This window comes from Anas acuta, chromosome 3, assembly GCF_963932015.1.
Source record: "Anas acuta chromosome 3, bAnaAcu1.1, whole genome shotgun sequence".
Classification (NCBI taxonomy): domain Eukaryota; kingdom Metazoa; phylum Chordata; class Aves; order Anseriformes; family Anatidae; genus Anas; species Anas acuta.
In genome coordinates, this window is record NC_088981.1 from 22807223 (window position 1) to 22832433 (window position 25211).

Consider the following 25211-nt stretch of genomic DNA (forward strand, 5'->3'; position numbering starts at 1 on the left):
TAACAGCTTCAAAATAAATTATTTTGCCCTGTTTAGCATTCTTTTATACGTACTTTAAACATCAACATACAGCTGTGGGGGAGGATAGAATGAAGAAGTAAAGTGGGAAAAACAGAATATTCTCAGAGATCAGAAACAGAAAACCATCCTCATGAAACAACAAATTAACCCAGTTAACAAAAAGAAAATCTGCATTCATTTCAGTTAAAATTACCTCAACCTGTCTGCTTTTCTTTGCTTCTTAACAGGTCTGAAAGTTGCATCAATATCTTATTACAAGAGTGGCTAATCACTATCAATCTGAATGTCTGCCAAGCAGCAGCTTAGATCTCCTGTGCTTCTAATGCTGATATTAAGACAGAGCAAGGCTTCAAATAGGTTTTGACACTGGAACAGGACTTTATTCTTACTCTTTGATATCTGTTCCAATTTATTTTTTTATGCCTAAAGGCCCAAAGTCCTAACTCAAATGCAAAACCAGAAAAAAAAAATAAAAAAACAACTTGTAACAAAAATGCACAGTAAACTGCCCTTACATCTTTTTTAATTTTTATAAATCATTCCAAGCAGCTCCAAGTAGGTAAATAATTTATGTTGCTCCCATTACTTTGATATGATGAACTATCTTTTGTCAAGAACAGCAATCTTTGTGTTCTGTGATGGCATGACATTTAGTACAATGGAATTCTGGTCACAGCAAGGGAGACACTATGACTTGTGTGCAGCAATATAAAGATTCAGTCACTAATAATTCACTCAAATTCAAACCACAGCAACGAAGGTTGAACCTTTACAAAGAAAAGGACAAAGAATTCAGTATTATTTCTCATGGGTGTCTCACCACAGCCTGCTCGAACAATTCTCTCAGTTTCTGCTCAGATTCTCCTGACACTCCAGACACCATTTCTGTTGCTGCCACTTTCAACATCGGGAGCTCAAGTTCCTGAAAGAGACAAGGAATGTTGAATGATATATCCACAGGTTAGGAATGCTGGCTGTCCTACAGGACAAATATTTTCCAACATAATATCTCTCATACCTGAAGATTTTGTAATCAAGAGTAAATCTGAAAGTTATCTTAAAAAAAGACGAGTAGCCTCCTCCTTTTAACAACAGGTCTAAGACATTTTGCCAAATGAACAGAAATGAATACAAAGGCCAGGTTTCCTTAATTCAGTTAGATAGTTTTGCACCTTAGTCCTTAATCCAGTACTTCACAACACAGATATTTCAGTTCATGCTTCGTCTCCTTTGAGAAAATTGTCTATTTCTATCTATAATAAAACATTGCTTATCAGTATGGATGAGTTCCCACCGGGTTCCATTCCCTTAGTCTTACTCTAGAAGTGTATAAGCAGGATAATATGAAAAAATACTTGCAAGTGTCACATTCGAGGTTTTCTCCCACTAAAAATAAATGAATAAACCTGTAACATTGATAGACTAATGCTCACATTAGTGCCTATTTCGAGCTCTTTGAGCTACATATAAGAAAAATCCAGACTTACCACAGCTGCCAGAGGCCCTACATGGGGCCTTGAGGAGATATTTTGCCCTAAGCAACACTGTACACAATTATGGAAATTAATATAGCAGTATCTTTCCTAACAAAATGATTTAAGAAGTATTCATTACATTTATCTCATCCTTTAAATTTTTTTACTTGTCGTGTCATCCCCAGATACCTACCAGGACACAAATGCTCACTGAAGTATTCTATAACACAGATTCATTCAATTGGCAAGATTTCACAGTAAGATTAAAAAGGAAAATAAGCAAACCTTTCCAATCAAAGCATTTGAAATATAATGATAGAAGGGTCTAACCAACATTGAAGTAATAAACATCAGTGCTTTCAAAGGTTAAAGCTGCACTACAATTGTTTGTAGTTTTATATGTAAGTACCTAAATCTAAGGTTACAATCTAGGAAATTTAAGAAAAAAAGATTAAAAATTAAATACACCATGAAAAAGATACAGCCTTGGTTAACACCGAATAGCCCCAAATAGCCCCAAGATTTATATCCATGACAGGCACAGAGCAGTACTGCAGCTTCACCTCTCACCAAGTTTTACACTAATAATGTTACATGCTCTTGAATCATCAGCTTGACAACAACCAGTTCTGGAGTTCAGAACTTACTATTTTAGTAAACAGTAAACTGGGATGTCACCCAGTAGAATTAATGTCACCCAATAGAATTAATGTAGTAACTCATAAAAGATGGTAGAGACCAGACTTAAAATGTTATGGTAATTTTAACCAGAAGCATATTCCACTTACAGCTTTTTCACTACCCATGCCTATATTGCAGTCCTGGGAATGCCTCAACACAGTGAAGTCAAACATAAAACCCCGTCACTAGATCCCTTCTTCATATGAGGTTCTATCAAGTACAGATTTGATAGAATTTAAACAAAAGGAAGTAAAAATGAATACAGTTTAGTCTAAAATAGGAAGCAGAAAAAAAGAGATAAAGAGGAAAAAAATGAAAGAGGATTATTTCTTTTCTGTCTAAATACAATTAAGAAACTAAATCTGGAGCTAACTCACCCCAGCAATAGCCTGTGCAAGTAGTGTCTTTCCACATCCTGGTGGTCCATGCAGAAGAAAACCCCGAGGTGGAACTACACCTAAGTGGTTATAGACTTCGGGATGATGAACATGGATCAGCATCTTGCATATTTCCTGTTAAGGACAACACAGACCTCCATTTAAATGACAAAAAATAGTATTATAAATTGTTAATAGTAAACGCAAGCCAAAACAAAAAGAGGTTCTATTTATTAATACAATTTCAGTGACTGCTTTCAGAAAGATTAATCAAAGGGAAAACAAACAAACAACAAAGTAACAACCTTTGTTGCTGTTGGTATAAGTAACTATTCTCAGTGCCACAAGTGAATTCTGCTACATTTGCTACATTTCCTGTTCATCATTTTTCACATGGCATTTTATTCAGAGTGCATTTTGTCCCACAATCTACATGCTAACTAACCTTCAAAGTTTCATCATTGCCTCCTACATCCTCAAACTTCACTGAAGGGTGGTAAAGCTCTGGTCTCTTACTTGTAACTGTTAAGAAGGAAAAATAAGTTATGTAAATTTAGACATAGCATAATGGTAGTTGCCAATACCAAACAAGAAAGAATTCAACTGTCGTGGTTTAACCCAGCTGGCAGCTAAACACCACGCAGCCGTTCGCTCACCCTCCCCCCTCCCTCTCTGGGACGGGGGAGAGAAATGGAAAGTGAAGCCCGTGAGTTGAGATAAAGACAGTTTAATAAGACAGGAAAATAATAATAACAAAAATAATAATAACAATAATAATAATAATGATACAATGGTGATAATACGAAAGTAATAATAGTATGTACAAACAAGTGATGCACAATGCAATTGCTCACCACTCGCTGACCAATGCCCAGCCTAACCCTGAGCAGTCCGGCCCCCTCCCCCCGGCTAGCCACCCCTATATATTGTTTAGCATGACCCCATATGCTATGGAATACCCCTTTGGCTAGTTTGGGTCACCTGTCCTGGGTCTGTCCCCTCCCAGCTCTTACTGCACCCCCAGCCTGCCCGTTGGCAGGACAGAGCAAAAGGCTGAGATGTCCTTGGCTTAGTATAAGCACTGCTCTGCAACAATTAAAGCATTGGGGTGTTATCAGCACTCTTCTCATCCTAAGCCAAAACACAGCATTCCACCAGCTACTAGGAAGAAAATTAATTCTGTTCTAACTGAAACCAGGACATCAACCTAAACAATTAGCTAAATACACACAGCAGTATTATTTTTGGTAGCAGACACGGGAATGGAATATTTTTTAGTGCAATAAAAAGATTAAATTTCTTAAACAAACACTTCTTTACACCTCAGAATAGTAGTAGTACACTAGTAATTGATTCCGTGGTCACACACCACCTCTCTCTTTAGAGAGGCATGCCAAAGATAACTTCTTACCTTTCCCTTTAAGTAAGATGGAATTAATTTCTCCGTCCACATCTGTAACTTCTTTTTTTCTTTTTGCTCTCTTACCCTTTGTACTCTTTTTTTCACTCTCCAAGACAGAAAATTCTGTTGACTTCTAGTGTAAGAAAACAGAATTATATAGACAAAACCTTCAGAGTCAGTAAATTCTTGCAAATACTTAACAGAACAAAACACCAAGACATCTACAATGCTTAATATGTATTTTATGCAGATTTATTTAGATTTTGCCTTCTGGATTCCAGCCCTCCCCCCCCCCTTTTTTTTTTTAGATAGCACTTATTTTTAAATAGTTTATAAACTAATGCAGTTTCCAAGCCTTTCAATTTCCCTAACCCCCAATCCATTCAAAAGAATTTCAGCTTTCCCCAGGTTCACTGAGACTTAACCACTTACGGAGACTACATGCTATGGGTACAACAAGCTACGTGTTTGTCGACTAGTTAGGCTGGTCACTAGCAAACAATAAATAACAGCTAAGTTCCACTAACCCTTCTCTCAGTAGGGGCACTACTCTGGGGTTGCCCTGCTGCTGAGCACTACATTTTCCCCCAAAAAATGTACAAGAAAGACTTTTTAACTTTAAGACAAACATGCTTGAAATTCACCAGAAGGCTCAAAAATCACTTCTGATAGGGCAGAATAATGGGCTAAGCCTTGTCATCTTCAGAAATCAAGCTAAAAGTTAGTGCTTTACTGGGCTTAGGCCAGATCTTCCTATTTAACATTAATATTCCTATTTCTTCCTATTTAACATTTTTGCTGTATTTAATATAGAATGCATATCTGTAATAAAAATGATATATTTTAAACATCCAGAAAGAACAGACAGTCTTTTTGGTCATAATACCATACTTCAAAAGCATGTTAAATTCCATAGCAATTTATACTCATACTTGCTACCTAAAACACGTTGTGTTTGAAAAACACGATACCTCAGAAGTCAATTTCTTCTCATCTCCTTCTCCATCCTCAGAAAGGTCAATGAAAAAGTCTTTTCCACCTGGAGTTTTATCAATGAACCAGCCATCTTCAGAGATCCTAGTTACAGCACAGGATCCTGATGAAAGGGTGCTTCTTTGAGGTGCTGTTTGCATAGGAGAAGAGGTTTCCACTGGTTCCGTTTTTGGAGTGGCTGGAACAGAATCAGGATTTCCTTTCTTGTATAACGTCAGCAGGGAATTGTTCATGTGATTTGTAGACTGCAAATTCATGCATTTTTAAAAGAAAATATACAAGTTATAACATGGGTTATTTATATAAAGATACCAATGAAAAATATTTCATACACGTCAATTATGAAAATACAACCTCACTGGAAAAAGTAATCATTTATCTTCCATCGCACTCTTCCGCATATCAAATAACGGCAGACAAAACTGTGTCTGCTGGTTCAACAGGCCTTTATGATTTACCCTAAAATAACCCCTGTTAACTGACAGTTATCATTTTAGCTATAGCCAGATGTGTCAGTTCCTTCAATCGCTTCATTCAATTGCTAGTCAAGTTTTTTGGGTACCCAGCATTCTTTTGTCAAGAGTGTTTCCCCACCACAGGTTCTTCCTTTTATGCCAGTAATATCCACCTTTCAGCTATACTACAGATTCTCAGTTGGAATGGCCAACTCTATCTGCAACTCGTCTGCATCTCCACTTTTAAACTTTTCAAGTGCACTGCAATTTTACAACACATAATCACTTGTTACACAAATACGAGCAATCATAATAAAACACAGCTTACTAGATCTTCTGGATAATCATCATCATCATCATCAGAGATATCTGTGGCACTTCCTGCAGTCCTTTACATGGAAGGGAGATAAAAACTATTAATGTATCACAAAACTGCAAGCGAAACACGCACAAAACAGAACAAATGCAATTTCCACAACATGGTTCCTCACAACTATGCAATGTGGCATAAAACCAGAAACAAACTCCCAACTGGCATGCTCTAAATGTATTGTTATGAAGAGTTTTAAAATTCTTTCCAAGGCTGCAATGAGTTGGATCAACTTGACAACCTGGCTAAATGGCAGTCCTATAAAAAAGTGATGTTGGACCAACTTGATTGTGTAGTTTCATGGTGAGCTGAATCACAAATGTTGGCACAACAGGGGATGTAGTAGCAAATCACTGCTGAACTAAATCCTTCTGATACTAAATCCTTCTGATTACAATGTCTTAATTTCCCATGAAATTATTGGTATCTATCACAGGTTAGAAACCACAATGGTCCATGAGACTGCACATAGCTTTAGGAGTTAAGAAATCTTAATTCCAACATCATACCTAGTGGTGACTTTCTCTGAATAGCCTGTCCTGTAGTCTTATTAATCACATTTAGGTAATATGCATCACACCCAAGAAAGATTAAGAACAAAACAAAGGAACTGAACCATTTCCAGGACTGTGGCCTTACATGGAAAACCATAATGTAAACCAAAAGAATATCCACTCAGGGCTGTGAATTCACTGCAGCAGAGAAATTACAATCTACTCTTTAACATCTGCTTGTCTTAATTGAAAAAAAAAGAATGTTTCAATTAACTACAGGTAACTCCTGAGGAAGACAAGTGTACGGAAAATCAAGGATATGCCAGTAAACTTAAAACTACTGAAACTTAAGAAGTTTCTTAATATGAAGACAGAAAGATTTAAAGAAATGTTAAATATTAATGACATTACTGAAGTCAGCTAATGATAGAAATTCTTCTTACTCATTTTTATCTTCTCCATGTCTTGCTTTTTTTGCCACATGTTCAGCTTCTAGAACTGTTAAATCTTCATGTTCTTTTTCATTACTGATTATTTCAAACACTGAAGAAAAAGTTCAAGCATTAACAGAATAGCCAAAGTATAATCAAAGAATTTGGCATCTTGGACGCAGTACTAACAGAACTACCTTTTTCAACTTGTATTCTAAAAGCATTTCTTTTTCTTCGTCCATAATCAGCACTGAAAAAAAAACAAACAACACAAAGTAGCAGGTTACACCAAGTGCTTTTCTCCCAACACATTGTTATTCTCAGTGAAAAAAATACATTGTAAGTTGATACTCAAGCTTTTACATAAGTTCTTATTAAGAACCAACTTGAAAACGTGATTGTTTTTTCTGAACCCTACAACTCTGTGATAGCTGGGATGAAAAAACACTAGAATTTACTCATCTCTAAAAGGATGTTTAGTAAACGTTATTAAGGTCCTCTCTGCAGCGATGGAAAAGCAGCAATGTACAAATGAATTCTATCGCACAACAACAATACTGATTTTCTTATTTTAATTTAAACAAGAACATATGGACACAAGAGTATGGTCTAGAAAGCACAGTCCAGTACGGAACAACTGCAATAAGGAATAACAAACCAATATGAGAAAATCTGATTCAATGAGCACCCTTACCTGCAAACAAACATCATTAACCTTTCATTTTCAGTTACGGAGCAAACATTTCGTTTGCTTTTATGCAACAGGTGACAGAGGAAAAATAAAACATAACCCCAAAACCCACAAAAGTCCACAGCAAGAGTTTGGGATCCTTTTCTCTAACAACGCACAAAGAAACAGATTGCAAAAACATTAATGTACTTCTCTCCATTCCTTTACTCTCGCATCCATCAATGATCTGCTTTGATCTCGCATCCATCAATGATCTGCAATGACCCTTCTATCCACAAAGAAAGCCTTCAAATGATTAGGTGAGGTAGACTGTCCTCTTAAGCAACTAAACAAGATTTGTTGTGTCACAGAATCCTGTCATCCAGCCCATCTGCCTGCATCCAAGTGTTATTTTCTCTCATATTTTAAACTCAACACCTGTATAAGGACCAAAATGCTGTAATGTGTCTGTAGCTGTTTAACAGCAACAACAATTAGCAACTAGATCTCGCAGTACTGATGCAATCATAAAAGATAAATTACTAGATATACCAGCAGAGGAAAACACTGGAGTGGAAATGATCTGATTGCCTCAGTTAACCTCAACAACCATTAGAGAAGGTAACGAAAATAAAATTTTGACAACATGCAAATATAAAATAACATATTCCATGTTCTGAATGTGGAATGTAATGATACAAATCTTTGCTCACCTGTACGTTTTCTGCAAATCCGACGCTAGAATCCCAATGTCAACATACTGGCCACATCTACTGCTTGCAAGGTACTAAAATGAAAAATGTTAAGAAGCAAAATAAAATCTTTGTCAATAACCTCATCGGAATAGCTAGGCCTAATATGCCTGTTTCAAATTCATAATATAAAACGCATATATATTCAGCAATAAAGCTCAAACATGCCTGTTTCAGACTCAATTTGAGTTTGTGAACTCAAGGCGCAAAGCCAGGACCCTGAACTTCTGAAGAGCGAACTCCCAGCTGATTGAAGACCTGGTGGACGAGACCCCCTGGCCCACTGCCCTTGGGAACAGAGAAGCCACCAGAGCGGGCCCCCCTCCTGAGCGCACCACAGCTCTCTTTCTGCTCTATAAAACGGCGAGCAGGGCACACGCCTGGAGCCGCGCTGTGCTGCCTCACGCCGCCGCGCGCAGCCATCTTGCCGCGCGGGCCCCGCGCCTCCCCCCGGGCCCCGCCGCCCCGCACCTGCTTCACGCGCTGCTTCAGCCGCGGGTCCGCCGCCCGGGGCCGCACCCGCACCCGCATCGCCTCCGCCACCCGTCCTCAATCCCGGTCCCGCTCTGCCCGGTGCAGGAAGGCGGCCGCGGGGCCTGCGGGTCCCGGCGTGCTGCGCGCTGACTCCGCCACAGCAGGGCAGGGCGGAGCGGAGCGGGGCGGGGAGGCTGAGGGGCGGGCGGCGGCCGCGCCGCCATGGAGTCGGTGGTCTTCATCTTCGCGCTCATCGACTGCTGCGCGCTCATCTTCCTCGCCGTCTACTTCGTATCCTTACCGGGGCGGGGAGCGGGACGGGACGGGACGGGCTCGGTACCCGTGGTGCTGTGGGGGGTGCCAGGGCTGGGGTCTCCATTTCGGCCGAGAGGCCGCGGCCCGGTGTGTGGGGGAATGGTGGGGCCCGGGTGGGAGCGGGGCTGGGTGCCCGGCGCTGAGGGGGGGGAGGAAGCGGGTTTGGGGCCCCCACGGGCCTAAAAATTGGTGCGGTGCGCTCTGGTCACGGAGGGCAGCTCGCTGGGTGAGGTGGGAGAGGGTGGGAAGGGCATGTGGAGTTCCTGAAGCAGGGTTTCTGCGTTATTGCTACAAAAGTGCCTGCAGACTTCGCTGGAGGGTGTTGTTAGAACAGGACAGCGCTGATGCATCCATTTATGTGTCTGGATTGAAAGGGAAGCTGCCCTCATGCTCAGATCCTGGTGTTTCTGAATTTACCTGGTTGTCCTAACAGAAAGAAGCCCAGAAGCGCCTGAAAGAATCTCACCTTAGACAGAGATTTCACTTATTAAAATTGAAAGCCTTCACCCATCTCTTAAGAACAGAAGGAAAAATGCATGCTTTCCTTGAAGAAAAGGAACACCAGTGTTACAGGCTATAACCTGACGATGTGCACATGCTGTGCATTAAGTGTTTTTTGATAGGGCTCTCTGAAACCTTTGTATTTCAGGTGCTGAAAGTTCATGCGATAACAACATGAACCTCTTCTTTCATAGCAAACTGTGAAATTACCCAATGCTACTCTAAATGTAAAATAACGAGATCTAGTTCTTGAAGCTGCAATAGCCAGCTTTATTGTGAGAGTTTAAAAGGCGCATCAACCTTTCCCTGCTTTTAAGGTTTTGCTCCAAGCACAGTAATAATGATTGTGATACCAAAAATATTGAGTTTGCCTTCCTGGTCTGCTTTTAGTGTTAAATTGAACTTTAGCACTTGTGCAACAGTTGCTGCTGGAAAAAGTACCATAAAATCATTTAGCCTGATAATAAAATATGGCCTGTCCGTCCACCTAAAGTAGGACTGAGTGGTGGCTAACTGAAATATGCCTTGGGCAGATTTGTAGAACAAGACAGAAGAGCGCTCACCCCAACATACTGGATGAAAATAAAGCTTAGAATATTTTGACTTCCTATACAATTTTTTCCTTATCCATAACTTCAGATAATTACGCTATCAGATTTGGAATGTGACTACATTAACGCGAGATCTTGCTGCTCAAAACTCAATAAAGTAAATGATTATTCTTTGCATTTAATGGGGTTTCAAAAAAAACAATCCATCATCTCAGCATCACAAATAATGGGAGTTTAATGTATATCTGAAGAGCATGGATTGGCAATGCTTATTCAAAGCATTTATGTTTCACCTCAGTCCACTTGTCTTTTTTGGGCTGCTTCCAGAAAACTAGCCACAAAAGGCTGTTCTGCTAATCTTTGGTGCTGAGATGGGCTGCTTCTCTGAATTTGTGGGACTCTTCCCAGAACTCTCAAAGTTTTCCTTTTTGTATGTGTGCCATTAAGTAGTGATGTCTACTCCTGGCTAAACTCAGATCTTTCTAGCAACTTTCCCTGATAAATGTATATAATTCTTAATGTCTTGAACAGCAGAGTGTTTTGCTGTGATAAGGAAAAGTTCCATTTTAATCAAATCTGCTTGAAGCTGTTCTTTTGAAATCCGTGTGACCCACCCACATGGGTGTTCACTTTGATTTAAAGGTCTTTCTTAATGTAAGAGAGAACACTGCAGGATGATCTCAAGCCAAAAATGTCCTCTTGGGCTGACCCGGTTTACCAATGTCAATTTTAATATTGATCAACTTTCTTATCCGTACCAAGTCTGGGGGTGCTTATACATGCTGTGTCTGTGTGGACTTATGTGCTTCTTATGTGTTTCTTTCATTCCTACATCAAATGTTCTCTGCAGTGACTTCAAACGCGCACTGTATTCTTTCTTAACTCGCTCTCAGGTGTGTGTGTAGTATAACTGTTGAAACAATGTTGTGTTTCTTTCTGGAAATTGCTGTGTTAAACACAGTACCTCTGTTTTAATACCTTAGGGCATGATTTCTGGCTTACTCATGTGCAATCTGTCTGAAGGTACTAATTTCCCTGCATTGTGATGAAATCGCATGGATCTGTGAATTTTGTCAGTTTGATGTGATTAGAATCAGATGATAACTCCATATTGATTTTTTTTTTTTTTTAAGAAAGAAATTTATCCTTATAACCTTTTTTTTTTCTTCCCTTTTTACAGTGGGTCATCCCAGAGGTGATTGGCCATGCTGTTGTAACTGTATTAATGCTTATTTCATTGCACTGGTTCATCTTTCTCCTTAATTTGCCAATAGCAACATGGAATATATACCGGTAAGTGTGAAGGGTTGTGTGTGCTTTTCATTCCCTGTTGCTGGTTTAGCTTTAAGTGTAATATGAAGATAATATGTCATAATGAGAAGTTTCAGTTGTGTTCTTCAGTTCCTAACAGTCTTCTGGTTAACAAAACTCTTCTCTCCTTGCAATTAAAAGTAGAAGAAACCCAGCAGAGTAAATAACATAAAGCTTTTGCCCTTTCCTTGCGTTCTCTCTAATGCCCAGGAATCTTGATCTGTGAGTCATTCCTGAGTTTGTGGGAAATAATGGCATGTTGGTTGGGATTACGAGGTAGCACTGCAGACACGGTCACTAATGTTTCATTCTTTGCCTATGTGCCTGGTAGTGTTACCAGCACAAAAGCAGTTACATCAGCCTGAGTGATGGTTGTAAAGCCATCAGACTGTGGTGTTATCCCAAACACCCTCCTTTTGTCTGCAGTCCTGTTTCTCCCCCTTGTGTGTTTGGACCCCTTCTGGGTCCACTGTCTTGCCTGTTTATTTTTGGAAAGGTTTCCAGACTTTTCATGTTATGATAGCTGTCAGTGTTACTGGTCTTTTCACCCTGGGCTGTCTACCACTTTGAAATGGTTTGCTCCCCACTAGAAGTTTGCATGAGGTAACGCTGGGACTGTTGGTTCAAACTTGTGCATTTTATTTTGTATAATTGTGAAATGTTTGGTGTCACTTAAGGCATAAAAAGTTAGCTGCAATTCTTTTTTCTCTGTACCTTGTTAACACTATTTGCAGGGATGAGTCATTTTTTGAATACAAGAGGTTTCATAGCTCATAAAAGAGAAGATTCCTTTACTGATATTCTGATTGTTCTTCAGCAAAATATAATTATGTACTTAACGTCTTTTGTTTTCCACAAAACTTCTAGTAAAGCCTTCAAATGTTTCTCAGTTGGAGAAACATGAGGCAGTGTAACTTTTACAGTTAATGGCTGCATATTGCCTCCATGCACAGGTGGGGATAGTTTTGGCCACCTGTACAAATGTGTGTTTGTGCAACAGTTGCACAAAATGAGTGATGGTCCCTTTGGTACCTGGTGAGTGTAGTATTAGTATTTGGTGTTTTTTTTTTTTGGTTAGACTGTTTCTACACAGACACTGAAGGGAGGAGGGAAGAGAGAGAAAATGTATTTTATTTGAAATTTTGAGGATTTCTTACACTAGTTTCCCCTTTGCTTCCTTCTAATATGTTAAAGCAACATAATTTAACATTCTGTTAATATTTAAAGTAGCCACTGGCTTTCTCTTCTCAACATGGTCAGAAGGAATTTTAAAAGCTATTGATTTCTGTTTCCATGCTTCAGGCAGTAAGCTTTGAATGTTGTTTTGAACTGACAGCTCTCATTTTGTATTTGTCATTTGGAATACCCTAAAATCCTGATGTTTCCTCAAATTTAGATGTGCAATGCATGTAATAAATGAATATGACAGTGTAATACTTTGCCTATGCTGCCATAATAAGTCAGAATGTTAAGACACTACTATTAATCCTACCTCATTTCTGAGGATCAGGGACTTTCACCCATATTGGTAGCCTAGAGTATCCCATTCATGGTGAAGAAGCTAGAAGTTGGCAAAAGCAACTAAACTATAAAACTAAACTACATGTTTAGTATCATAAAGGGAATCTGATTGATGGTGTGGGATGGAACTTATATTTGACCCAGTCATTTAATGGACAAAGGGTATGGTAGTCAGGAAAATGATGGATTGAAAAGTAGTTTGAATAAAGTGTCAATGACTAAATTACAATCAAGTGGGAACAGATTGTGTAAACCTGTTACTGACAGCTGCAAGCTTCCAGCATCAGGTGGGTGTGTTTGAATTGTCTTCATGTGTCACAGTATTTCAAGAAATAATTTCTGGAGTGAATTTCTGCAACAGGTCTAAGCGCAAGGTGCGGCACCTGGGTCACGGCAATCCCAGACATGGGCACGGGTCGGGTGTCAAGAAGTCATTGAGAGCAGCCCTGCAGAGAAGGACTTGGGGGTTCTGGTGGACAAAAAGCTTGTCATGAGCCAGACATGCAAGCATGCATCCTAGAAGGCCAACTGCATCCTGGGCTGCATCAACAGAGGAGTGGGCAGCAGGGTGAGGGAGGAGATTGTCCCCCTCTGCTCTGCCCTTGTGAGGCCCCACTTGAAGTGCTGCATCCAGGTCTAACTCCCAACCCCAAGAAGGGTGTAGAGCTGTTAGGAGGAAATTCTTCACTCAGAGGGTGCTGAGGAACTGGAGCAGGTTGCCCAGAGAAGCTGTGAATGCCCCATGCCTGGAGGTGTTCAGGGTCAGGTTGGATGGGGCCCTGGTCAGCCTGATCTAGTGGCTGGCATCCTGCTAACTTGTGTTTGTCAGCATCTAGCATCATTGTGTCCATGACTACAGTTCCTTGGATGTGTAACATAAGCTAAACTAGACTGGGGGCCTCTTGGAAAAAATGACTCCCAAGTTCTGGAAACTTTAAATAATTTTGACCACTGGAGTTTGTGACTCTCTCTATAAATTTTTGTAAACAAAAACTTATGATGAAAAAAATCATGTCATTTAAGTGTCACTGCTTTTAAAACACAAATTGAATAAATACTATCTTTATGGTACTCATATCCTAGAGATGTGAGGAAACGGTGCACTATATATCTTATTTCTAGGGTCAAATGATACAGGAAACTTGTATACTTCTTTTTATTTCAATAAAATGTACTACATTTCCATGAAAATGGAAATTAGTGTTAGAATTATAACAATAGATCAATCACTTAAAGCTTCAAATTTAGAAGAGACTTTGAAATGAATAATTTCACGAGCTATTCTTAATGGGACATAATTGTTATTAGTTAAATACGTGTCAGTACTTTTTAATGTTCCTGTGAAAATAAGAATAATAACATTTATTTATTTCCGCTGCTATAGAACCTCTCTTCCCCTCTTATTGCTCCTATTACTGCAGTGAATGTTGCAAGACTAGGGGGAGTGCCTTTTCTTTTGCTTGGTGACATTCTTCAAGTATATAAAGAAAATCTGTTCAGAGACCTTGCTCTTGCTCGAGGTCTACGACTAGAGTTTAGGAGTTAAATTGCTGCATGGAAAAGAGCATTTTTCCAGGAAGGTACAAACTGAGATTTAAGTGAAAAAAAACCTAATAGTACTGTTCTAGACAGGGCTCAGCTGAAGTGACAACTTCAAGTGCTTGCATTTCTTCTCTTGAGAAATGCGTATGATGAATGATCATGCTGTTGCTTGAATTTTCACAAGACAACCACTTACTGTGCTGGTTTTATTCTTCCTTTTGCTTACATCTCACTTTGTTTCACTCAGCTTCTGTTCTTATGTGGATTTAGACAATAAGTACACAAGCTCTTCGGTCCTGCCCACTCTTTCAACCTGTCAGCCATAGGAAAGTTGTGTATTTGCTGTGATAACACAGGATAGTTTTGCTAAAAATGGAAATAATACACAGATCCTATGTCTTTATCTGCTTTTGACCATTGGAGTTTGTGACTCTCTATAAATTTTTGTAAACAAAATTTTATGATGAAAAAAATTTATAATGAAAACACTAATTCTTACTTTTTTTTTCAGTCTCTTTCAGTTAATACATCTTTTCAGTGTGGGTAGAGATTTTCTTCCCAACACTGAGTAATCACAAACTGCAATTAAAATGATCTGGAATTGGCTTTTAACTGGAAATTCTCCCATTTATACCTGGGAAGCTGGGCTAACAGTTTTAATACTGCTTGACCTCTGGATTTTAATTGTGGATTGTAGTGGCAGGGATACGTACAATATCCTGAGACTGAAATAGAATTTTTAAAAAAAGCTCCCTTATATTTAACTAGGAAACAAGCTTTAGAAAGTCACTTCTGTGCAATTTCTTCTCCCCTCCTCCTGACAATCCTTAATGTTTTAATGACTATACTTCTGTGTTTTTTTTTCCTTAAACTTTCAGGTTCATTATGGTGCCAAGCGGAAACATGGGGGTATTTGATCCCACAGAGATCCATAACCGAGGACAACTGAAATCGCACATGAAGGAAGCCATGATTAAACTAGGCTTTCATCTGCTCTGTTTCTTCATGTACCTGTACAGGTTAGTTTCAAAAATTGCTTCCAAGGAACAAAGAAAGTGTCTGCCAGCTATTTTTACTTCCCCTGTTCTGCTTGTGCTGGTATTCATAATTCTGATCTTCTGCTAACCTTCAGTAATATATTTTGACAGCTAACTGCATGCTTATTATATGCTTTCTGATCAAACATTGTTTGAAAACTCAGACTACTACTTAATCTCAAAACAACTATAAGTAAATACAAAACTACATGATTTTAGCACCTAGAGTAAGCAGCCTATTTAGACGGGGTAATATTGAGGACTAAGTTTATTTCACAGATTCTGTTTTAGAAAATAAAGTGGTCAGGTTAAGTTATAACCTGATGAGTTCTGTGATGGGGTACTTCCTACAAGGTAGAACTATCGTTCTTCTACTGCAATATTACTTCTGCAGTCCTCGTCTTCATAAATAATGCAAGTGGCACAGTTGCCTTGACTTTCTATTTCAGAATCAAGTGCAATTTGCTACTGAAAGTGATAGCTGTTCCTACTTGCCTATGCTTCAGTAATACACTGGGTCTCATGTTTTCTGTTTTGTCACAGTATGATTCTGGCTTTGATAAATGATTGAGAAGTTGACAAAGAACCATTAGCTGCCAAATGGGGTCATCACTCCAGTGACTGGTTGTGGAGCCACAGACACCTTCTGAACATACCTAGACCAGTGTCGTCATGCAGTATATTTTTCCTTTTTGAACAAGAAATATTTTTCTGTATTTTTAACATAAAATATTTTCAAAAGACATTGGATTTGTGTAGCAGTTGTTTTTGTTCCTTCTTAAAACCCAAATGGCTGTAGCTGCTGCTTTGGTTCTGTAAACAAGGATTTCACTTTACAAATCTTATGGGAATGACAAGATGAGAGGGAAACACATTTCAACTGCTTAGGCTGACAATAGTACTAATTCTAGAACAAATTTAAGAGCAGTTATAATGCTTATTTCTTACCAAAAGTGTCAGGATATGCCTCTGGCAGTCAAGCTGTCCAATTAGCCTGGTTTGAAGCTGTCCTTGGAACATCGATTTCAAAGCAGAACACTAGCACAGCTTGCATCTTTATGTTGTTTTGTGCTCAGCTAAAAAGCAATGGAATAAAAGTTGTGCTTTTTCTCATTTTCCATTCCCTCTCCCTCCCACCCCAACCTGTATGAAGTCTAGCGTATGGCAGAATTAAGGTCACTGTGACACTTGTAAGAGTGGAAAAACGTGTTGCTGCAGATAAATGTAACACTTGTGAAGCAAGTAATACTTGTTTTTTTTCCCCTTCAACTCCTGTTTTGTCATCGAAATACATCATAGACCTCCCTGTAGAGTAAACAGTGCATCAGGGTTGGAGTCAGTAATGGAACAAAAGACTATAGTCACTACTCCATCAACCTGCTTTAATCATATCCAGTGAGGTGAATCAAGAATGATTCTTAGGAATGACTTAGGAATCTACTTAAGAGAGGTGGTCTGTTAAACCATAACCCAGCTATCCCCACATTTCTGATGTGATTCTGCTTCAAAGGCACCAAGAAATTTCAGTTCTTGAGCAGCTCTTACATCACCGTCAAGTATACAAACCTGAGTTCGTACCCTCACTATCCAACTTTTTTATATATAGGCATAAAAACAGATTTTTTTAAATAAATGTACCAAGTGAAATACTAAAAAAATCCAAATATTTAAAGTCCTAAGAAGGAAAAAACTCAGATCTTAAAAACGTTGTAATTTACTGTACGGCTATAGTTAGCATATTGTATTGGTCTTAGTGTGGTATCTGTGTGCAACAGCTTTTGTGAGCAGGTGGAAAAGAGACAGCACTGAAGCTTGATTGCTGTAGGTATCTTGCACTCAGTATTTGTTTTAGGATAAGCTTAGCCTTAAATTTTTGACAGATGGAGTCTAAGTTCAGCTGTTGTAAAGACCAGAAACTACTGAAAAGCATGCTCAGTAGAAAATAGCTACCACAGCTGCATGCAAGTGACTACCTGACACCACTGCAAAACAAAATTACAGCAAGCATTGCTTTGTAAAGCTTTATGCCAGACAGGATATAGATCTGTAAAAAGGAGAGAACAAATACAATTTCAGAAAAGAAGTCACCGACTTCTGTAGCAGCTCACATGGTTGGTATCTTATTTGTAGGTGAAGACAATTTAACTTAATTGACTTATAGCCTCTTGTATATTCCTGTGAGGAAAAAAAAAGCCCACCACATACCTACACTTTATCTATTAGAAGGGCAAAGTTAGTAAGCTGCTTGAGTTAAGTCCTTGCTGTAGCGCCAGCAGTAGATACATACACTTCATTAATGAAGTGTAAGTTCCATGCTGAGAACCACGACAAGTAACCTGTAATCCCCTCACTTAAACTAGCAGGTTTTTTAAATCTTATTCTAAAGATGGATTTTGAGATAAGAACTTTATTAGTACTTAAAATATTTTTAAGATGCAGTAGTTAGAAATCATTGAAGACAATTACAATAATGACATTAGCTAGGGCAGACACATTCCCTTGTGGAACCAATAAAAGATCTCACACTCACTCTGAAAAGCTCCTATTCCCCTCTACTTCATGAAACATTTCTTCAGAGATGGAAGGGGGACATGGAAAGGTAAAGAAAAAGAGCAAAAGCTGGGGGGTGGAGGGGAAAAGGGGTAGCATGCATCTTAGTTCAGATGCCTGACCTCAGGAATGTTATAGTGGATTCTTCCCTGCTTCCCTCCTTAAGAATGAATTACTAACCACAACAGAACAAGTACAGCTATGTACACTGTCCAATATTAAGCAAACTGTACTTTTAGATGAATACAAGTTTCCATCCTGTTTTTGAATAAATTATCTGTTCATTCATCTCTAACAACTTTTTCTAATTGTTGTAAAAACCTCAGAAGCAGATTCTGGAGACCACAATTCTGCTGAGTCATTACACAACTAATTTTTGAGCCTGCCTTGCTGTGTAAGTCATTTTCTGCCTTAACAATGACCTTCACAGAGCTCAGAGTCAACAACAGGAAAAATGTAATAAAAAACCCTTGAACTACAGAGATCCTAACTTTTGAGCAAGGTTGTTAAGCTCTTTTCCACACTCACAGTCTAGAGCCTAGTTAGCTTGCTACAGTGTCAGTACTTCAGCTGCTTACAGTGACTGGGTAGCTGTTGTAGTACTGCAGTTGGGAGTGGAGGATTAAGATAGGGGAAACGTGCTAATCAATCAATACTGTTATGGACTGTTGATTATTTAGCTAGTTTTATTAGTGAATGTACTTACCTTCTCACCTTTCTCAAGCCAAAAAAACAAATTTCCTTCATCTGTTACATGGATAATTTTTGGCTGAATTGGGTCAACTCTTCTATGAATACTAGTACCTGAGGGAAGCAGGAAGAACAGGTACATGGAAATGGATACGGCATGACATCCTGTTTGCAGCTGCATTTAAGGCACAGTTATGAAAACACTGCATAACTTGGAGGGAATAAAAGTTGATGGAAAGGTGCTACTGGAGGCCATAAAGACCTTTTTCTAATCATATACAGAAGCTGAAAAGAACTGAATGCATTTCACCAAAAGGTTTGAGTTTAGAAAACCTACTTGATGGCAAATTTAGGCACAGCTTTCATTTAGCAGAACATTAGCTAATAAAAATGCCTACAACACCAGTATATGGAAAATGCAGGACAAAGACAAGATTCCATTCTGCTGCACAAGGAGGAGAGACAAGGTTAGTTGGAACAAGAAAAGCAACAGCTGAGAATCAGCTTCAAGAGTTACAAGAGCTGCTTAGGTCAATCACAGATGAAAGCGGTCCTTGATTTCTAGTTACTAGTAGTTGGCAAGAAACATCTGAGCAAGAAATGGAAGTACTTTAAAAGCACTTTGTTAATTATGGGAGAGAATTTTGTAGGTATATCTGAGTTACAGTTAGCAACCTGCGTAAGACACCTAAGCAAGCTCCAGGATTAAAGAATCAAGGCTCTCACTGAGCCTCAGAGGAGCAGACGTTCAACAATGCAGATAAGCACAGAATGGGACACAGGCAAGTAGTGTGCTAAATGGCATAAATGTGCAGTCAAAACAGAAGTGTTGGGTAGATTAGAGCCAGGCATCAAAAATTGGAAAGCCTGCACACAACAAGAGGGAGCTCATCTTCAGCTGAACTGTCACAAATGATTTTTCGTCTCAAGGAAATGAAATGCTACAAACAAGGAAGAATTCTACAATTAGTGATCAAGAAATGAACGTCCCAGTGATAGTCATGTAAGTGAAGTTTAGGAAACTAAGAACTATTCATTCCAGTTATTTATTCTGTTTATTGAATTGAAAGAAAGGGAATACAAACATTTCTGTTAAGTGCTGTGCACCAACATGGAAAAAGTGTATTTTTTTAAAAATCCTAATAAAAACAAATCAGAAGTTAATGTAGTTCCAATTGAACAATTTGTAAAGATATGTTTAAAATACTACACATTTATAAAATAAAAAAGTTAAAACGGTGTTCTGTAAATAATTAGTAAAACAAGTGAAAATAAATACGAGACCCAAAGTTCTTATGTTTTTAATGTAATATAGCAAAGAAATTTTAACTACTTAATATAATCCAAGGAGAGTAACAAAAATCCAGAAAGTTTTAAGAATGCAATCCTTTGAAACATTTAATATCAGTCCATAGCAAATAGTCATTACATACCAAAAGCTCTAAGTGTTAAACTAGTTCCACCACAACTCCATATAAATCTTGACAACTTAGAAATCTTGAGATCAACAATAAAGTTCTTTTCTTGATCTCTACAGCTTGGTTTGTAAGTACATACATGCTTTGAGGATCCATTTTGTCCCATATTTTTTCAAGGAGCCAATAGCTTTTTCCATCTGTGCCTAAAAATGTTAAGATTCATATCTACCACATATACCCTAACCATGAAAAATGTTTAAGAAAAAGATGGGGCACAATGAATTTCAAATTTATAAAAATATACTGATATTAACCAAAACCTTCAGGTCAAAGGACACTTCACATACACACGACTTAAAGTATGCAATAAAACATGACAAGTACCTAGAACATTTGGTTCTATGCCTGTTTATGTAACACATGCACACACACATTCATACCAGATGGGAGGAACACTCTCACAAACTTTTTATTGAATCCAGATAATCTGGATAGATAAACAGAAAACTTGTCTACAGTTTATTTCAACAACTAGAGGCAGCTACTGCAGCAGTAGTTCAACACTGCACACTTCAATCAAGTCCACCCTGTTTAGAAAAGTGTCAGAGTTAATCTTTTTGTTTCCTAAATATCGTTAAAAGTAGCAGTTTTCAAAATTAAGTATGGCAGCTGAAAATGGTCTCGAGCCAATGTGGAAAAGACAGGGTGAAGTAAAAAGGAGGGTTAGCCATTTATGGGATGAATGTTCCTCTTAATTGTCTCAAAAAAAAAAAAAAGCCAACAACAATGAAAACCATTTAGCAAATACAGGTGTATTTTGTAGCTAACAATATGGACAAACTATTGAAAGTGCATTTTTCCTCCTCCCCCTTGAGTTACAGTAGTTTGTCAGTAAATCCAGCTTTTCATGTTCATTCTTCTTTCTCTGCCTCCTCAAATGGGTCTAACAACATCTCCCCTTCAAACTATAGCTAATTATAGGAGTCCTTGTTTCGTACTAAGGAAGCCTTGCTAACTGATTTTGGGTGGGAGCATTGCTTAGCAGTGTAAGGAGATACAACTAGACCCAACCTCCAAGAGCATACTGAATTTTATTAAACATTACCTGTTCGAAGCCAACTTGAGAAGTAACTGGCAAGATCTGGATAGATTTCTAGCTTGCATCTTTGCTCTAATCATAAAAAAGAAGTCAACTTTAAAGTTGGAGAACTTGAGAAAAAACAGGGAATTTAAACAAAGGTGTAATTGCCCCCTATTACCTCCCCCCACACCCAAAGGACAAATTTAGCATGACTGCTTATTTTCCCTTTTGTGCTCCATTGTGCCTTGAAAATTACTTACCTGAACAGCTAAAGAGCATTCAGATAATAAAATGCTTTAGCATTTTTATTTATTAAAGAGAAAAAAAAAAAGATCTGCCTTTAACAATAACCTGCAGCTACTGTATTTTAAGCTAACAGCTTACCAAAGTTACAAAAGAGTAGTACACACTTACAGTATTTTCCTCTCTAAAAACATAGGTTTGTTCACCAGAAATACAGTAATTTATTGCAGGTGTGCAGTTGTTCCAGCCTTAGACTCCAGCCTATGAACATTTTTAAGCACATGGAAATCAACACATTGCAAGTGAGCAAGCTTATTACCCCATCCCCCACCCCCCATCTCATTTTATAGTCTGTGCACAAAAAGTATTGGTACTTTTCAATTCACATAGTGTGAATACGTGACATGTTAGAAATAATCTTGGTTCCTCTTTAATCGACATTTAGAATGGTTCTCACTACCACTAGACCTATAGCGTAATCACTGTGGAACCAGGTACTGTGGTCAAATAAAGTTTACTCTCTCTGATCTCCACACATCATCTGTGATAAGCAGAGATCTATGCAATATGGTGTTATTTAGACACTGGAAAGAATGCTATCTATATGATAAAGGAACTTTCCCTTATATTGCATAGTTTTACCACAAAACTAAATTAAAGCAGAGACACCAAGAGCGTATGTTTCTCCTTAACTTGCTTCTAAATCCCTGATGTGTTTTGGTTTTTTGTTTTTTGTTTTTTTAAGAGGTACATACCAAGTCCAGAAGAGAAAACCCAGAATGGAGGTCAGGTTTTGATAGTAGTAAGTTTAAATTTTTAATTACAATGCATTGCAGTAGAAAATAGGCATCAGGTCATACATACCCCCACATAGCTTGTACCAGGTAAGGAGTCTTGGCCAGGTACGGCCAGCCATATTAAAAATGCCTGTTGAAGTGGATGTGAGACTTCAAATCTAAACTTGAGACTTGATCACCTTGAGACTTCAACACCTGCCTATATTTCCTACTAAGTCCCGTGAGTATGAGGTAAGCAAATAGTGCGAGTTGTACGCAGTATCTTTGTTAAGAGACACCAAAACCAGGATTATTCTCCTCCCCCCCGCTCTCCCTAAGTAACGCTTTGTTTAAAAACATGAGGTCCAGAGTAAGACAATACAGGGATAACTTCCAAAGATTCACATACTAGCATTGCTTAAGAATTATACCATCTTTCGAAGATAGAAAATACTGCTTGCAATTTAGGTATTCAATATTTATTTAAAACCTAGAGGTTTATTTTACTAAAAATTAACCTTAGGAAAGTTGTCTGCTTCTCTGCAACACCGATGCCACAGACAAGACTGACCAATCTTATGCTGTCCGAACTAGCAACAGAAACAAACAGCTCCTTCTAAAACTAGCTAATGGAAGGAGGAACTGATTTGTAGTCTTCAGTTTACATACATACTCCCAGTATGCTATAACTCCTTTAATTGCTATCAGCACAATTCCCCTTAAGAAAAAATGAACTAGGTTGAAGATAAGAATGTTAAGTTCCTATTTCATTTTGGAGGTACTAAACCAGAAATGAGTACATCAGATTCAGGGCTGGTTTCAACGAGAAGATTGGAATCTTCAATCATGTTTCAGATGGCACATAGGGCAAGGAAAACACCGCCACCTGATTGCTGGAATCTAAAAAAAAAAATCCAACCCATTAAGTTTTGTTTCTTTGGGAAAGAAAAAGGGACTGTTTATGTTAAACACCACATTCCCAATCAAAGCAGCTACACTGCTCTTCCCAGGAACTCTGGCAAACCTTCCCCCACCCTTCTTCCACACATGACTAATGAGGTCACTAGATTACCATCTCATTAAAGGATGAAGTCCACACTTCCATTCACATCATTCTTGGTGACATGCCCTTTCCTGCTCCCTCTTTACTTCACAGCACTACCAACACTACCTTTCCACCCATGGTAGGAAATGGACTCCAGCGCCATCCCAAAGTGAATTTGTGTGTAGTGCAGAAGCATTGAGATGTCAGGCCATCTGTTTATTGAGGACAAAAACCACACGTGATGTCTTTCTCTTTTCTAAACATGGCATATTAGTGGAACTGTTCCTAAATGCGTTAAGATGTTCACAGCACCAGCTTGCAACAAGGTCTAGGAGAGACATTTAAATTTGCAAACTTAAAAGTATATTTTCAGAAAGAAAATCTATACATCTTTGTTTATCAAATAGAGTTTTCCTTCATAACACAAGTGTTACTTATGATTTGAATGTTAATTACTTTTACAAGATGTTGACTTTTTTTGAATACTTTCTTCACATTCTTTTGTTGCGGTGTAGCCTACCTTTAATCCGTATTGTTGCATATATTTATGTAATTAAAAAGAAGACCTTGTCTTGTTTAAACTCTTAATCTGGTGGTGTACTCTGAACACTTCTTTTTTTTCGCTAAATAATACAATTTTATCTGTTAATATGGACAGTGAGTTTCTCTTTCTAAAACAACCTTTACTGACTACATAAAGTTCCTTCCAGCCACTGCTTTTGATCGGGTTTCAAGACACTCTGGAAGAGCATCAGTGATACCACATTTTACAACACTTCTTGCATCGTTTTAGTTCCAAACGTATACAAATGAAGTCGTTTTAATCCTATAAATAATTTATTTTTAAAAAATTGTGCTGTTAACCCCTTTGCAGGGCAACGAGCTATGTGAAAAGTACAAAACTTTTTGTCAAATGTGATATTCAGAGTGCTTTTGACATAGTTCATTGGTTTATCTCAATTTATATGCGCAACGGGCAAGGCTAGAATCCATGAACCAAGCTGCAAAGATCTCAAGCTAAGTAAGGCGGAGAGATTTGAGAAACAAGAGAAGGAAATACTTTCCTATCCAATGTATACTCTTCAGACTAAAGCACTCTTTCTATCAAGCCTTCTAAACTGTTAAATAAAGTGTTCCAAACAAGCATTTAAACTTCATTACACAGAAGAGCAACAAGAACAGTAGCCTGCCAGACAAAAAGGCAGGAGGGAAAAATATATAGAGTTCAATGGTTAGCCTGAATGTAGCACAGTTCTTCACAACCGATGGGGGGGTAATTTCAACACGGTGTCCAACAACGTTCTAACGACGTGCTTCATCTCGACTGGTTACTATGAAGCAAGGTGGTAAATGTTTGGCCCCAATCGGGCTTCAGAAATGGTTCTTTTTCATGACGAGCATGTCTGTCCAGCTATCAATCATGTTTGTTTGCACCAAATCCCAAGCCATTTAAAATACGACTAATTAAGTTAAACTGAAGTCGTCTGCTCCAAATTCGCCATCAACTATCCATGCTACTGCATTCCTCTGAACAAAAACAAAAAAGAGAAAAAAATCACACCTTGAAGATTTTATCAGTAATTAACATTCCTATTATAAGGTCTCTAATACAGTGTATTTACATAAGTTTTACTGAGCATGCATTACTTAACGGAACTAATAGTGTAACTAAATCCTACATTAAAAATTAGCAATTTTAGGTATCATCATTCATATTAATTTAAAGGTTAATTTGTCATGTTATCTGTTGGTACAAAGAAATCATCTTTTGCAGAAGATATCAATAAATTACATACATTTGCATTTAAGTTCCAGGGGCTCATGCTAATTACAAAGCTGTCATCCATTTAAGATTCCTAAGTTGCTGGACATTATTCTCTGCACCTATACCTCTTATAGATGCACTGCCGTGAGAAATTCAGTTTTTATCATTTTTATTTTTATGAAGTTTACAAGCTCATTTTCTGGAGAAAATGAGAAAGAGTAAGCAGGCAAGTAATTGGGAGAAAACAAAAGCAAAAAAAAAAAAAAACAA

The 25211-nt window shown here is 38.2% G+C and overlaps 3 protein-coding genes across 5 annotated transcripts in view; 1 reads left to right on the forward strand and 2 right to left on the reverse strand.

Moving 5' to 3' along the window:
* Positions 1-8734, reverse strand: part of NVL (nuclear VCP like) — a 35486-nt gene extending 26752 nt beyond the window's left edge. Inside the window, exons 1-10 of one of the 2 annotated variants that reach the window (XM_068676090.1) lie at positions 8593-8734; positions 8083-8156; positions 6897-6949; positions 6712-6811; positions 5733-5793; positions 4928-5194; positions 3966-4089; positions 3000-3076; positions 2555-2689; positions 842-943 (exon numbers count right to left, since the gene is read on the reverse strand). In XM_068676090.1, coding sequence (XP_068532191.1) covers positions 842-943; positions 2555-2689; positions 3000-3076; positions 3966-4089; positions 4928-5194; positions 5733-5793; positions 6712-6811; positions 6897-6949; positions 8083-8156; positions 8593-8652 — 1053 coding nt within the window. In that variant the 5' untranslated portion in view covers positions 8653-8734. Of the gene's footprint in view, positions 1-841; positions 944-2554; positions 2690-2999; positions 3077-3965; positions 4090-4927; positions 5195-5732; positions 5794-6711; positions 6812-6896; positions 6950-8082; positions 8157-8592 lie in introns of those variants that run through there. The other variant, XM_068676091.1, reaches the window with a different exon arrangement.
* A 1-nt stretch (position 8735) lies between these two features.
* CNIH4 (cornichon family member 4) lies at positions 8736-16118 on the forward strand. The gene is made up of 5 exons (XM_068676097.1): positions 8736-8886; positions 10051-10119; positions 11143-11255; positions 15215-15355; positions 15917-16118. Exons 1-5 carry the CDS (start codon positions 8818-8820, stop codon positions 15942-15944), a joined length of 420 nt encoding a protein of 139 aa, XP_068532198.1. The 5' UTR covers positions 8736-8817; the 3' UTR covers positions 15945-16118.
* Positions 16119-19898: 3780 nt separating this feature from the next.
* Positions 19899-25211, reverse strand: part of WDR26 (WD repeat domain 26) — a 33321-nt gene continuing 28008 nt past the window's right edge. For both annotated transcript variants that reach the window (XM_068676094.1, XM_068676093.1), the window contains one exon: positions 19899-24703. In XM_068676094.1, coding sequence (XP_068532195.1) covers positions 24678-24703 — 26 coding nt within the window. In that variant the 3' untranslated portion in view covers positions 19899-24677. The remainder of the gene's footprint in view (positions 24704-25211) is intronic.